The following is a 15,231-nucleotide window of genomic DNA, read 5'->3' on the forward strand; positions in this document are numbered from 1 at the left end:
CTGAGGTCATCAGTCCCCTAGAATTTAGAACTACTTAAACCTAACTAACCTAAGGACATCACAAACATCCATGCCCGAGGCAGAATTCGAAACTGTGTCCGTAGCGGTCGCACGGTTCCCAGACTGTAGCGCCTAGAACCGCTCGGCTACCCAGGCCGGCGAATGTAGGGGTGGCTGAAACCAATTCCTCATTTACTGTTGGTGGTTGTCAGTGTTGCGATGACCAATTCTGACGCCAGGAGGTAGGGGTCGGCACGCGATCCCTAAAGTGACGCGTGAAATGGCTGATGGCATTCCAAGATAGAGTGCAGAGGTGATGAAAGTACTTGTACAGTGAACTGGCAATTAAACATCCTTGGTTATAATAATATTTTATTAATGCCAATTACAAGGATGGGGTCGTAGCCGGAAGGTAGATTATTGGCACTGCTGATGTCCACACTGCCTTGGAGTCCTCATGCAGGCGCCAAAATCGCGGGTGCTCTGTGGCTACAGTACCCTAAATGTCCATAGTTGAAGGTGCATGCCCACTCTGGAACCGGCAAACAGCGACACTGTAGTCGGACGGCCTCCATTTCAGGCTCAAACTCACGACCAACCAGGGAGACCGTAGCCAGCTGAAGGAGGACACACATCAGGAGATGCATTGTCTATATGTACCACGGCTCAGGCAGATAACTGCAGCTACTGGAGTCAATGATCGTGGAAGGTGGGTCACTGCTTTTTCTTACATTCTTCATCTCAAAGTCAACAGCTGGTGAAGACCGCGGCGTTGGGTGTCATGTACATACCAGGATACTGCTGGTCATAACGGACATATCTGAACGTCAGACAGTGGTAGTCTGATTTTGGGGAAGTGGGGGGGGGGGGGGGGCGAGATTTTACGTCTCTTCAGCACTCGCTCTGCCATCCTTGGAACGTAGGGCCTCGCCATTGGGACTGATGACCGTAGATGTTAAGTCCCATAGTGCTCAGATCCTCGCCATTGGATGGCGTTGACATCAGTTTCTCAGGTTTTCTTGTTTGGTCAGCTCCTCCAAACTCTGTAGCATTTTTTCCCAGTTTACCACTCAGAGGTGCTGCTTACAGCCACCTGAATTGTCAGTGTCCTGAATGAGGGTTTTCGCACTCGGAACACACGTTCTGGCGAAAGTATCTGGACGTCAGACTTCTGAGTCCTACCTACCCCATGACGTCGGCCCGACGATCGCCACAGGGACAGTACATGTCCCCTATCAATGACACGACGCAACAAGGCGAAGAGACCCTACCTTGGCCATATTGATGTAATTTTGTTCAGCCTTTCTTAAGGGTGCATAAGCCACATTTTCATAAATCTTTTATACTGGGATAAGTTATGTCCATGATTTTTATACACTTTTGATGAATCCACATGGCCAATTCTCCATGTTCATATATTTTTCAATTGCTTTAAATACTTAACGTCCTGAGAAGAAGAGTTGAGTTAAATGTCTGTTCTCTAGGTAATGAACTGGTGTGCATACTTTAATGACAAATTTAACTTTCACATGATGTGTCACTGCCCAGTAATATAGCTCAAGAACACTTGGACCATACTATAGAACGAACCTGAAAGAAATATGCAATGAGAAGAACAGAAATGACACTTTTATTCAGTGACGATAATTACATTGAAATCACCGCAATTGGTATTGGTCCCCTGGAAGGCTAGACATGGTTCTTATCAGGGCGTGAGATCACCACAGAAGCATGCTTTGTAACACGCTCCCATCCTGGCCACAAGTTTGGTAAGGCTGAGATGGCTCTGAGCACTATGGGACTTAACATCTGTGGTCATCAGTCCCCTAGAACTTAGAACTACTTAAACCTAACTGACCTAAGGACATCACACACATCCATGCCCGAAGTAGGATTCGAAACTGCGACCGTAGCGGTCGAGCGGTTCCAGACTGAAGCGCCTAGAACCGCTCGACCACACCGGCCGGCGTTTGGTAAGGAGATGTAATGGTAGAGTATTACGTTTGTCCATCCTCGTGGTTCACAATTGCTGGATAGCCGTTGATGAATGCAGACTGCTGCAGTAATTCTCCAAAATGCATCCCAAAAGTGCTCGATTGGATTTAAGTCAAGGGCAAAGGGCAGCCCAGTCTAGTTGATGAATCTCCTCTCAAGCCAAGAGCTCCCTCACCTAAGCCATTTGATGTGGTTGCACACTATCATTCACAAAAATTAAGTCACGACCGAATGCACCCCTGGAAATACGCACATGAGGAAGTAGTACAGCGTCACAGTTACATTGATTGATGTGTACTGTGTTCCAAGATTTGGAAGTTAGTACACCCATGCAATGTTATGCCTCATCACACCAAAATACCTGGACCATCAAAATGATTGTATTCGACAATGCTGGTCATACGCTCATGTGCCCAAATATGGGAACACGCAATGCACCTATAGACTTTGAGCACGATTGGGATATGATGGACAGATGTATTGCAGCATGCCCACATGCACCCACCTCAGCTGTTGTTGTGAACTGCGTTGTAGGAGAAATGGAATTTCCTATCCCAAGAAATGCATACCACCAGTGTGACCTGCATGGAGCACATTGCAGAGCATGCATTGCCATCTGTAGTGATCACACATCCTATTAAGAACTATGTCGCACCTTTGTAATCTCCAGGGGAGCATCGCAAATCATGGTGATTTTGGTGGAGATATTGTTCTTGATTAAGAGTGTCATTTATGGGTAGAAGATCACTAGGCATTCTGGCCAGGAATTAGCTGATGTAAGCATCAGCACTCCTGGAATTGATGACATCAGCAACAGTTTTCCCACGATTGCTGACGCCACCGTCCCCTAATATTCATCTCACTATGATCCATCTTACATCAAGCTATGTTGCTTGCCAGTAACACATCATGAGAAAGTTACTTTTGTCCTTAGGTTTTGCGCAACAGTGTACTTGTGAGGCAGTGCTATCACAGTGATCTGACTATAAAATACATTTAACTTCCTATTCTTTTTCTATTACATAATTTTTGTTTAACATTTGTATGTAATTTGAGGACGCTCACATCCACTTGCGTTCTCATTGAGGCTATGAGAAGGCTATATTTTTAGGATAATTATTAAGAATTACATTGCCAATAACGTTGGGGTCACACCTGGGCTTGTGATCTGACATACATAAATTTATTTCTCTGTATTTGGTGGTTATCCACATTAAACAATCTATTCCAGCTGTCTTATCACTGTCCATGAAAAATAACTGTTCCCCTGGTTCCTGGTGCTTCCCTGTCAACTTTTTCTCATATTCCTCTTGCTGTCTCATATGCGTCCAATGTACAAGAACTTTTCTGCACCAAACCGAAGACATGCAAATACTACCTCGTTCCCCATCAATTTTCCCGCATTTTGGCATATTTTCCCTCTATTTATACGTATTTTCCGTCAATTTTTGTAATTTTATGGATTTTATATCACTCCTACCCATGTGATCATGACATAACTTCTCGCCACATAATCTACAATTGCTACTAAGTGTAGTATAGTTGTCAACATCTAGGGAAAATGCACTACATTTCTGAATGTGCATGTGCCTTTGCTCCCTCTATTCCTTCACAAGACATGGAATGAGGTGGGTATAAAACCCTTCTACTTCTGGTCAGCTGCAAATTAAAGAGACGAAAATGTTGCATGAAGGGTTGGCCAAAGACAATGCAAGGAGATCCCTCAATCCCCAACTTTATCCTATTAATGGAAGAATACTCTGTGGCTCCCATCTACAAAGGGAATGACGGGAAATCGTAATCGTAAATTCCACACTATAATTGAACTATGAATTGCTAGAAATTTGTAGAAAACCTAACTGCATCGCTATAGGACGCTGTCTGGTATACTTTGGTGTATACGTCCGCGAATTAACCGTGAATGGATGTACTGCACAGCCATCTATCTATATTTGCAATCTAGGATATGGAAATCGCAAAGTAGTGGAGGGGTTGTTCAGTGATGATTCAAAAACAGGGAAGTGTGCTGCCATGTCGTCAGTCAGTGCTGAAATTATGGAAAAATTGGTAAAACTGCTAAAACTGATCACACTATTGACAGTGTCTTTTCCATCCCATCTGTCTACTGGAACACTGTTAATTACCACATAATGATCGAATGACACGATTTGTTTGAGATGGAGAGAGTCTTGGTGCAAGCAACACGTTGTGGGGATGGTCAGCATTATGAGCAAACAATGCCCTTGGTCTCTTCAAAACGAATGCCTGGAACTCTACTAACCCAACACTGTGGAAGATGAGATTAAATGTAGAAGTTATCACCTTCCAACAGCTGTTTGGAAACGCTCCACAATGGTACAATCTCTGAGTTTCCTTACATTGTGATGTCCTCCATATGTCTTTTATTTCAATCGTCCTGTGAATTGTGGGAGCATCATATTTTACACCATGTCATGTCCAGCTTTCTGTGACAGCCAATGGATCGAAAAATGTTAATGTAGGCTTAGCACCTGATGCAAACCTCGAAGCCATAGCGGAAAACCAAAATGCTTGGGTGTGTTACAGCAGAAAAACAATATATCACACTGCTTATCAAAAAACAACACAGAAGCCCTCTCTTGCGATTGACAATCTATGGGATATGGTCCTCCTACAGTACGGGCAACGATACATTGCACTGACCTGTGCAAGCGATTATGGTCACTGGCCACCTGCTTCAGTGGAACAAGACCTGTATTTCAATAGGATAACCACATATGCTCTATGTCAGCATGGAGAGGGTATTTGTTTTTGATAAATCGAAACAGAGGGATGCAGTAATATTTTTTCGGGTTCTCTACTGGGTGATGTACCAAAGTTTTTATAGTTCGTAGTTTTTCTCTGTTGGATGGTACAAAATAAGGAGGAGGATGAGAATATTTGGGAGGCAGACATGAATTCACCCTGAGATCTCCTTCAGACTGAAGTATCTGTATGTACTTTGGAAATGCACCGCTACGCAGTACCAAAATCCCCATTCTTCTTCCAGTTGCCATATGATGTGAAGTCTTCTCAATTTTCCTGAAAAGAAACACCACCACAACTGCTCGTACTTTTCCCACTACCTCGTGTTGCAGGAGAATGCTTTGTTTGGCACTGGTCTTACACATTGTACATGATTGGCAGAGCTATGATAACAAGTTCCATTTCCATCGAGTGGTCAAAACGTGTTCCTGTCACAGTAACTCAGCCCACCCCAATTCTCCACAGGATGCAGAAGGTGGTAGATATAGGCATTCTTGGTCTTCCTATCAGTTATGGCTTAACCAGGAATGATCACATGGAGAAAGCTGCAGGGAGGGTGGTGAAAAGACTGAGGAACAGATAAAAGACGCATAGAGACTGTTTAAAACTACGCTGAGTTGTGCTGTATGTGCTCCTTGTAAATAGGTTCGAAAAAGGTGTCTCTTTTTGAGGTACGAGAGTGCCACAAATATGATTCACCAGCGGCTGTAATCATTAAAAAACATATCTGTAGGATCCAGTGCAAGTGTGTGGTTGAATGGATGGACTTGATTCCAAATTGAAGACAGAGTTTCTACCAGAAAGCGTAGCACTATAGGTCTGAAAAGCCAGTGTACTGGTCATCAGATTTTGTGCATTTCTCACGACTTAAATCTAACGTTGCATTTTTAAAGTGATTATCATAGAGCACGCAATCTACTGTACGTGATCATTCTCAATCAGTCATCATCCTCCCTTGCTTATAAACTCCTGGATATATCGCAGAACCTTTGACACACTGTCTACATGGTATCAAGATAGAATTCATTACAAATACTGTTTGTTAGCGTGGAAAATATACAGCAGTGGCATGATGAAGTTGCAAATAAAGGGTGAATACCACGTTCCTTAGCCGAAACACTTTCTAAATTCGGTGATAAGGGTGATTTTATTACAAGCTTATATATATATTAGGGGACATGCATCCGCACTTCCAGTCTGTCAATACACACCCTGCAGTCACTATCTACATTCAGTGTCGTCGTATTTGTACGGAAGACCACTTCATTGGAAGCTATATCGCACCTCAATTTATAAAACATGTATAGTTTTTAGGATGGATATCGACAGCGATACTTGTGTGTACCTGTATAATAAAGACCGATTTTTAAGAAGGCTGATAGTAGCATGGTCATTAAGATTGATCACTTATAAGACGATTATGTCTCTCTTCCTAAGACACACTGGTATTGTTCAAAAGAAAAACAAATGGAGCGTATCCATCGGTCACTGATTTTCGGTCAACATTGTTTGTTGCCACCAGAATTCAGGTACTGGCGAAGCATTATTTTTAGTACAGGACGTGTGATAGACTCGCTGTGATCAGCAGGCTTACAAAGTATGTATTTGGAGTTTTACAACATGTAAAAAGTGAATGACTATGTACGGTCGTAATGTATATACGGATTTGATGTGGAAAACTGCCATTTCAGCGCATTGAGAACCTTAAAGGGAATGAAATACTTTAGGTGGAAAATTATGTCCAGTCATAAGGGGGATATAGATATTCATATTTCAATGTCAGATTCATCCCAGACCACAGCTGCCAGGAGGAGGTATTTCCGAAAATTCGCACATTGCCGAATGTCACCAGAGTGGGGCTGCAATCGTAATATTTAATTGTAATTACAGTGATAAATATGTGGCTGGTTTTCTAGGTCGGCACTGTTTGGCGCACAGGGTGCATAGCGCAGGTAGCTAGTCACCGGAATGAATTGACATTTCTGGCTTAAGGTCCGAGCCATCACTAATCCTCATGAATCAGTCAGACATGATACAACTATGTCGCCCTCTAGGTGGGTGAATAGTGAACTAATGTTAAGTATGTATTGAGCAGTGTTCGTGATCATGTGTGTTGCGAGTATTCTCTGATTTTTACATGAATATTTGAGAAATTCAATACAGATTTTTGACAAGAGTTGGAGCCGGAGGTATTGATAACATCCGAATTCCTACCACTCCATTTACGCCCAGACACTCTTCACAGTCACAGCCTCTCCGGTAGGCCGAGTCGGGCAGATGACTGGCGCGATCACTGAGATGCGTCTACATGGTGGTAACTAGCGCTCTGCAACTGTCTGGCTTGGAGCGCTGCGTGTGGACATCACGACATGAACACAGGGAATGTACAAGTGTTTGAGCGCTCTCTGACATCTAGCCATGACAACAATTACTACGAATCATTTTTTAAGAGTATCGTGTTTAGTGCTTCCCACTACACCAAGGTTGACTCTGTCTTGCAGTAGTATTTGTTGTTGTTACTATCCTATCATGCAGTAGGCCTTTTCTTCAAATGGTTCAAATGGCTCCGAGCACTATGGGACTTAACATCTGAGGTCATCAGTCCCATAGAACTTAGAACTAATTAAACCTAACTAACCTGAGGACATCACACACATCCATGCCCAAAGCAGGATTCGAACCTGGGACCGCAGCGGTCCCGCGGTTCCAGACTGTAGCGCCTAGAACCGCTGGGCCACCCTGGCCGGCTGTAGGTCTTTCCTCCTCCTTATTGATCCTGGTGTAGGTGAGGAACTCAACTTAGCGGTTATATAGTGCTTCAAAAACCCAATCACGACATCAAATTCCCAACTGATCAATTTATTGTTTCCGATAGTGATATTGAAAGCACCCAAACTAACAGAAAATATCATGAAATTGAGCTGAAATTTGAAATGTTCAGCTACCTGTAACATACTGGACATCCTACCCACTGATATAACTGTGCCAGTGTCCCCCAGTAGGAGGCAACGGAAAAAATCTGGAAAGTGTTTAGAAACTGGGCAGATGCAGAATTGAATCCCGCCAAACATACCAGTTCTAGTATCCACCAACAGGATGCAAGGAAAAACTGACTGCTCCGAAAAGGTACTGATTTAATTAATTACTCAATCAATCAGGTAGAGTTACGGAATATTTCCCAGATATCCAAAGCTGGGGGTTCATCAGGTATCTGCTACTTTGTTCAGGACAAAGGTGGGGTTAGTGTGGTACAAAATAGACGCTACCAACTTCTTATCGAATGTCTTTGTTCCATCCTCTAGAGTTTTCAATAGCAGTGTAAGTGTGAGAACGCAGTTGTAGAAGCTTTCAGCGAAGTGTCCCGATGCCCGTGGAGGAATAGTACCCCACTTCTTAGCATTGACTCCGGATATTTGTGGGTTATGAGGGCCTTTCTACACCACCGTACCCCATTCTTAACTCCCTACCCACAGTCATTATGCTAGTTGCTCTTAGCACATCATGTGATTTTTTGCATCCCTTCTTCATAAAGCCTGATGGATTCTGTCCATCAGTACAGTAGGTTTGTCCATCTCAGATTATCTGTGGTTCTTCCTTCGCATTTCCACATCAGTCACTTCACTAACAGTCGACTTGACAGCGTCACAAGGGTTGTAATTTCCCTGATGGATTTGTCTCTAAGGTCACTAGCAAACGTTCGAAATGTAGTGTCGCTAACCAGTCTTTTAGCAAAAGTAATAAGAAGTGCTGAGAAAGCTGCCGTGAAGTGCTGCATTAGAATCCGTAGGACAGAGGCCGTAGTGTGGTAACATATGGGTCAGAATAACATACATGTAAAGGGGATTGCAAGACAAGGCTAGACACATTTGGTGGGAAACCAACACCACAACGTGGTAGTAACATTATTAGCTAGCTCGATGTCGCTCCAGCAGAGCAAGTCTCTCGTTATGTGTGACGTGACTAGGTGTCGGGGGTTAGTGAAACAAATGCACCTTAGAGCAATATAAATACATCCTAATTCTCAGCAACAGGCACTTCCTTTTCCCAGAGTCCAGCCGTACCACCATGATGCAAGTGCCACAGCAAGGCAACTGGGCATCACCAGTAGCAGCTACACGTTTGACACTAGGCTGCGCCTGCCACCATCAGCACAAAGTTCCTCACAGGACTTGGCACCACACCACCACCAACCTACATCTTCATCTACATCTACATACATACTCCGCAATCCACCATGCGGTGCGTGGCGGAGGGTACCTCGTACCACAACTAGCATCTTCCCTCTCTGTTTCAATCCCAAACAGAACGAGGGAAAAATGACTGCCTATATGCCTCTGTATGAGCCCTAATCTCTCTTATCTTATCTTATCTTTGTGGTCTTTCCGCGAAATATAAGTTGGTGGCAGTAAAATTGTACTGCAGTCAGCCTCAGACGCTGGTTCTCTAAATTTCCTCAGTAGCGATTCACGAAAAGAACGCCTCCTTTCCTCTAGAGCCTCCCACCCGAGTTCCTGAAGCATTTCCGTAACACTCGCGTGATGATCAAACCTACCAGTAGCAAATCTAGCAGCTCGCCTCTGAATTGCTTCTATGTCCTCCCTCAATCCTACCTGATAGGGATCCCAAACGCTCGAGCAGTACTCAAGAATATGTCGTATTAGTGTTTTATAAGCTGTCTCCTTTACAAATGAACCACATCTTTCCAAAATTCTACCAATGAACCGAAGACGACTATCCGCCTTCCCCACAACTGCCATTACATGCTTGTCCCACTTCATATCGCTCTGCAATGTTACGCCCAAATATTTAATCGACGTGACTGTGTCAAGCGCTACACTACTAATGGAGTATTCAAACATTACGGGATTCTTTTTCCTATTCATCTGCATTAATTTACATTTATCTATATTTAGAGTTAGCTGCCATTCTTTACAACAATCACAAATCCTGTCCAAGTCATCTTGTATTCTCCTAGTCACTCAACGACGACACCTTCCCTTACACCACAGCATCATCAGCAAACAGTCGCACATTGCTATCCACTCTACCCAAAATATCATTTATGTAGATAGAAAACAACAGCGGACCTACCACACTTCCCTGGGGCACTCCAGATGATACCCTCACCTCCGATGAATACTCACCATCGAGGACAGCGTACTGGTTTCTATTACTTAAGAAGTCTTCGAGCCGCTCACATACTTGGAAACCAATCCCATATGCTCGTACCTTAGGAGTCTGCAGTTGGGCACCGAGTCAGACGCTTTCCGGAAGTCAAGGAATATGGCATCCGCCTGATACCCTTCACCCATGGTTCGCAAGATATCATGTGAAAAAAGGGCGTGTTGCGTTTCGCAGGAGCGATGCTTTCTAAAGCCTTGCTGATGCATGGACAGCAACTTCTCTGTCTCAAATGGTTCAAATGGCTCTGAGCACTATGGGACTTAACATCTGAGGTCATCAGTCCCCTAGAACTTAGAACTACTTAAACCTAACTAACTTAAGGACATCACACAAACCCATGCCCGAGGCAGGATTCGAACCTGCGACCGTAGCGGTCACGCCGTTCCAGACTGTAGCGCCTAGAACCGCTCGGCCACTCCGGCCGGCCTACAGGCATCACCTGCGCTTTTTTCCAGTCGCTCGGGACTTTACGTTGGGCAAGAGATTCGCGATAAATGCAAGCTATGTAAGGAGCCAATGTAGTAGAGTATTCTCTGAAAAACCGAATTGGAATCCCAACAGGACATGGCGATTTATTTATTTTAAACTCATTCAGCTGCCTCACAACACCAGGGATGTCTATGTCCTCCATACGGCAACCTGTACGAGACTCAGACGGCGGTATGTTTGTACTACTACTGCCCACAACTGCTTCCTCCAGCACTGAATTCTACAAAGGACTTAGGCCTCAGCACCAGCAACCAGGTCTAATCCCATTCAGAGCAGTCCCCACAGGCCACCATGGTTAACACATACAGAGCTGAGGTGCTGCCCCAGGAGCCGTCACCAATGGCGAAGTAGGGGCTGCTGATGTTGCAGTCATAGCCTAGAGAGGCTGTCAGCCACCCACAGACCAGACGCCAGACAAGCAGTGTGTCTTCACGGCATGTGGTCACCGGGGCAGAATCTGCCAGCCAGAGCCGACAGAGTGTGGTACGTTATGCCTCACTGATGTTTACTGACAGCAGTGTTTCCACTTAAATTTCTGGCCCATCACCACCACCACTCACCCCACCGAGTACAGATGCACTCTTCAGAAGCCACTGAGGTGTCCTGACCCACCCATTTTGTAGCTACTATTTCTCCACTTATAACACAGTACCAAACTACACTTCTGGCCATTGAAATTGCTACACCATGAATATGACGTGCTACAGACGCGAAATATAACCGACAGGAAGAAGATGCTGTGATATGCAAATGATTAGCTTTTCAGAGGATTCACACAAGGTTGGCGCCGATGGCGACACCTACAACGTTCTGACATGAGGAAAGTTTCCGACCGATTTCTCACATGTTGCCTGGTGAAATGTTGTTGTGATGCCTCGTGTAAGGAGGAGAAATGCGTACCATCACGTTTCCGACTTTGATAAAGGTCGGATTGTGCCCTGTCGTGATTGCAGCTTATCGTATCGCGACACTGCTGCTCGCGTTCGTCGAGATCCGTGCAGCCACGTCTCGATCCCTGAAACAACAGATGGGGACGTTTGCAAGACAACAACGATCTGCACGAACAGTTCGACGACGTTTGCAGCAGCATGGACTATCAGCTCGGAGACCATGGCTGCTGTTACCCTTGACGCTACATCACAGACAGGAGCGCCTGCGATGGTGTACTCAACGACGAACCTTGGTGGAAGAATGGCAAAACATCATTTTTTCGGATGTGTCCATGTTCTGTTTACAACATCATGTGTTTGGCGACATCGCGGTGAACGCACATTGGAAGCATGTATTCGTCATCGCCATACTGGCGTATCACCCGGCATGATAGTATGGGGTGCCATAGTTTACACGTCTCAGTCACCTCTTGTTCGGATTGACGGCACTTTGAACAGTGGACGTTACAATTCAGATGTGTTACGACCCGTGGCTCTACTCTTCATTCGATCCCTGCGAAACCCTACATTTCAGCAGGATAATGCACGACCGCATGTTGCAGGTGCTGTACGGGCATTTCTGGATACAGAAAATGTTCGACTGCTGCCCTGGCCAGCACATTCTCCAGATCTCTCACCAACTGAAAACGTCTGGTCAATGGTGGCCGAGCAACTAGCTCGTCACAATGCGCCAGTCACTAATCTTGATGAACTGTGGTGTCGTGTGGAAGCTGCATGGACAGTTGCACCTGTACACGCCATCTGTTTGACTCAATGCCCAGGCGGTCAGAGGTGGTTGTTCTGGGTACTGATTTCTCGGGAAATATGCACCCAAATTGCGTGAAAATGTAATCACATGTCTGTCGTAGTATAATATATTTGTCCAATGAATACCCGTTTATCATCTGTATTTCTTCTTGGTGTAGCAATTTTAATGGCCAGTAGTGTACCTCCTTTAATGCACTCTGGTCCACACACAGTGATCAGACCCACTTTAGGTAGGGGTGTGCGGATACTTTTGATTAAATAGTGAAAGCATCGTATCGGGAAGGTGGTAGTAATGACACGGCGAGGGCTAGCCAACGTGTACAGGAGCAACATGCCAAGACTCGGCACCGCAAAGGGAAGCAGCCACGAGGCTGTGCGGATCCACCCCGCGGCGCGACGGGGGCGGGCGCCTGTGCGCGTGACGTCACGCCGGCGCCGGCGGGCGTCGGAAACGGACGAAGGTCGGCGGCGGGCGGCCAGTGGGCGCTCGGCGAGCAGCAGGTGCGGTCGCGAGGAGACGGGCTGCTGGCGAGGCGAGGCGAGGCGAGGCCCGGCTGCCACTGTGCGGCCGCCACACCGCCAGCACGCAGCGCTTCCGGCGCCACCGAGGCGTCCGCCCGCGGCCGGCGTGCCTGCTGGCGCCGCCGCCGCTGCACGTAAGTCGGCGTCCCGGGGCTCCGCGAGCTGCCGCACACTCTGCCGGAGGCGTCCCTAGCGCAAAAAGATCTAAAACCTTACACCACATTTATTTTGTTGCACCTCACTTCGTCTCTAAGCTCAACAATGGAATCGAAATGTGGAACTTTCACTTTATTTATTGCACTTACGTTTGAAATGTAAGAGTGGTAACTTACAGAACAATCCCTCAATCACTTGCAAAATCATATACAAAGCACAAGACATACAAACTGTAACGTTAGTTGCAGTAAACCGTATTTTATAAATGTGCACTTGTTCAATATTGGGAACATAGTGACTAATAGGAAATACTCTAAACCATACACGAGGCAATTTAATATCGACCAATATAGGCTAACAGATGTTTGAAATAAGCGAACATTCTCACAAGTAAACACTTTCAGTCAATATTCTGTTTGGGTTTTATCGCGAATTTTCACATTTTATTTTTTAAAAATATCTCATTTGAGGAGTTTCAATTAACATTTTTTCCACACTTCCCGCAGCCGAATTGCTTTTTTTGGTTTCCAGCACACAGTTCATGGGCCAATAACTTTCATGTTTGGCACTGGACCCAGACACCATTAACACTTTTTGACCGTAATTGCCGACAATAAGTACATTTCAGCAAATGGCACCCAAGGGCTTGGTAGCATCAGTCGAAAATTATGTTTAGCCATCCTTCCATCAGAATCTTTTACTATTGCTAAAGTTCCGATTGTTGGAAATCACCATCAAGCAGCAGAGTTTGTTCCATTCAGCATATGTGTGGATGCAAACGTCCCATCTCATTTTAATGACGTCAGAAACACGAAACGGACAAGACAGCTTAATACAAAAATGTAAACTTTGTTTAAAGACCCAACATGTCATTAATGCACCAGTACACTACAACCAACACCTGCAGATTTATACACAGCTGGAGCGACATAACTGCAAGACGCCTGAACGGTGACTTACAGAACACACGTGTTGGGACGCGGTGCACCATTATATTGCTGATACAATGGATCTTTCGAACAATGATTAAATTCCTGTCCTGTTCCTGTGTCTTGACGTTATGTCGAGCTAAATGAAGCAGCAAATATGCATCCACACAGAAACTACAGTTTAAAAGCTTCGTGTCTCTGATGGTAGTTAGTAACATTCGAAACTATTAGCAATAATAAATGTTTTTCATAGCAGCTCGAGGTGCAACAGCATGATTTTCGACAAAATCGACATTGCAGAATCACTCAAAAAATTCTGTTTGGTTCGATAACTGTTAAACAGTCTTCCAAAAGAAAATAGTTCTGTTATGGAAAGATCCTACTTAAATCCTTCTGCTATGTCTGTCGTTGATGAAACGTACAGACTCGTTCTATTTTCTCTGCTGTCACATTCATTTCTTCCTAACTTTACTCTCACCGTGATCATGTGTGTTGTACACTTACACGATAGCTGTGGGAAACAAATATCTGTTTATGAGTAATTGACGTATTATCTCCAGGACTTACAAAGCTATTTTAGTCTTAAACTTTGCTTAGAGACCCCATACACATAAGGAAAGTGATAACAACATTATAAGATTGTTTTTATTTAGACGGCAAATAAATTTTGTTTCTTTCTTTAATGAGTAGTAACCCACCAACTCTATAAATGATTTGTTTATTACATTTATTTATATTTTCCTGCGTACTATGTTGTGCGAATTCGGGATCGTATCCTGTCAACAGCCGTTTCGATAGATGAATCACTAGTGACAGCAACAATCAAGAACCTTCGAATCACGAATCCAATTAGTTTTTACTGACGTAATATATATAATAATTACAGAATATAACTGTGACAAGTACGTAAGTAAAAGTCTGATGATGGAAGACCGTTTGCGAAACGCGTAGCGCAATAATATACAGTTGAGTATAGTTTATCTGGTATACAGTGCATTAAAAGCATCACATCTGGAAACCAACGATAGTAATAACATGCCTAGCAGAGAATCTTCAAAGGTCTCAGAAGCTTGTGGTATGCCTGAAATAAAACTGTAGAGGAACGTTTACTCGTATGTTCACGATACTACACGCGGACTAAGCAGAACCCGCGTACTGCGTGATGATAACACTGTTATTCATTAACTTTTCCCCTCTAAATGTCTAAATGAATCCGCAATGATCTGGAAGAAATTTAGACAGCGTTTGGACATTAGGCTCCCCAGCCTGATACAAGAAACTTCGGTACTTCGCGTAAAATGTTGTCTTATCACTGTAACACATCTGCACGTACAGACATCGAGCCATTCATACGTATAGCGAAGAAGGGCTTCCGAGGCGTCACTGCCGCACGTGCGTAAACAGGAACATCGATTAATTTCCATTCATTTGCAGTCGTGTAACTAACCCGTAAAACCGAGTATGAGGAAGTCCCT

The 15,231-nt window shown here is 44.5% G+C and overlaps 1 protein-coding gene across 1 annotated transcript in view; it reads left to right on the plus strand.

Annotated features, from left to right (window-relative positions):
* Window positions 1-15,231, plus strand: part of LOC124613294 (heterogeneous nuclear ribonucleoprotein C-like) — an 820,630-nt gene that overhangs the window by 7,718 nt on the left and 797,681 nt on the right. The window contains exons 2-3 of the mRNA XM_047141989.1: window positions 12,412-12,682; window positions 12,733-12,805. Coding sequence (XP_046997945.1) covers window positions 12,412-12,682; window positions 12,733-12,805 — 344 coding nt within the window. The remainder of the gene's footprint in view (window positions 1-12,411; window positions 12,683-12,732; window positions 12,806-15,231) is intronic.

Source organism: Schistocerca americana, chromosome 4 (assembly GCF_021461395.2).
Source record: "Schistocerca americana isolate TAMUIC-IGC-003095 chromosome 4, iqSchAmer2.1, whole genome shotgun sequence".
Lineage (NCBI taxonomy): Eukaryota > Metazoa > Arthropoda > Insecta > Orthoptera > Acrididae > Schistocerca > Schistocerca americana.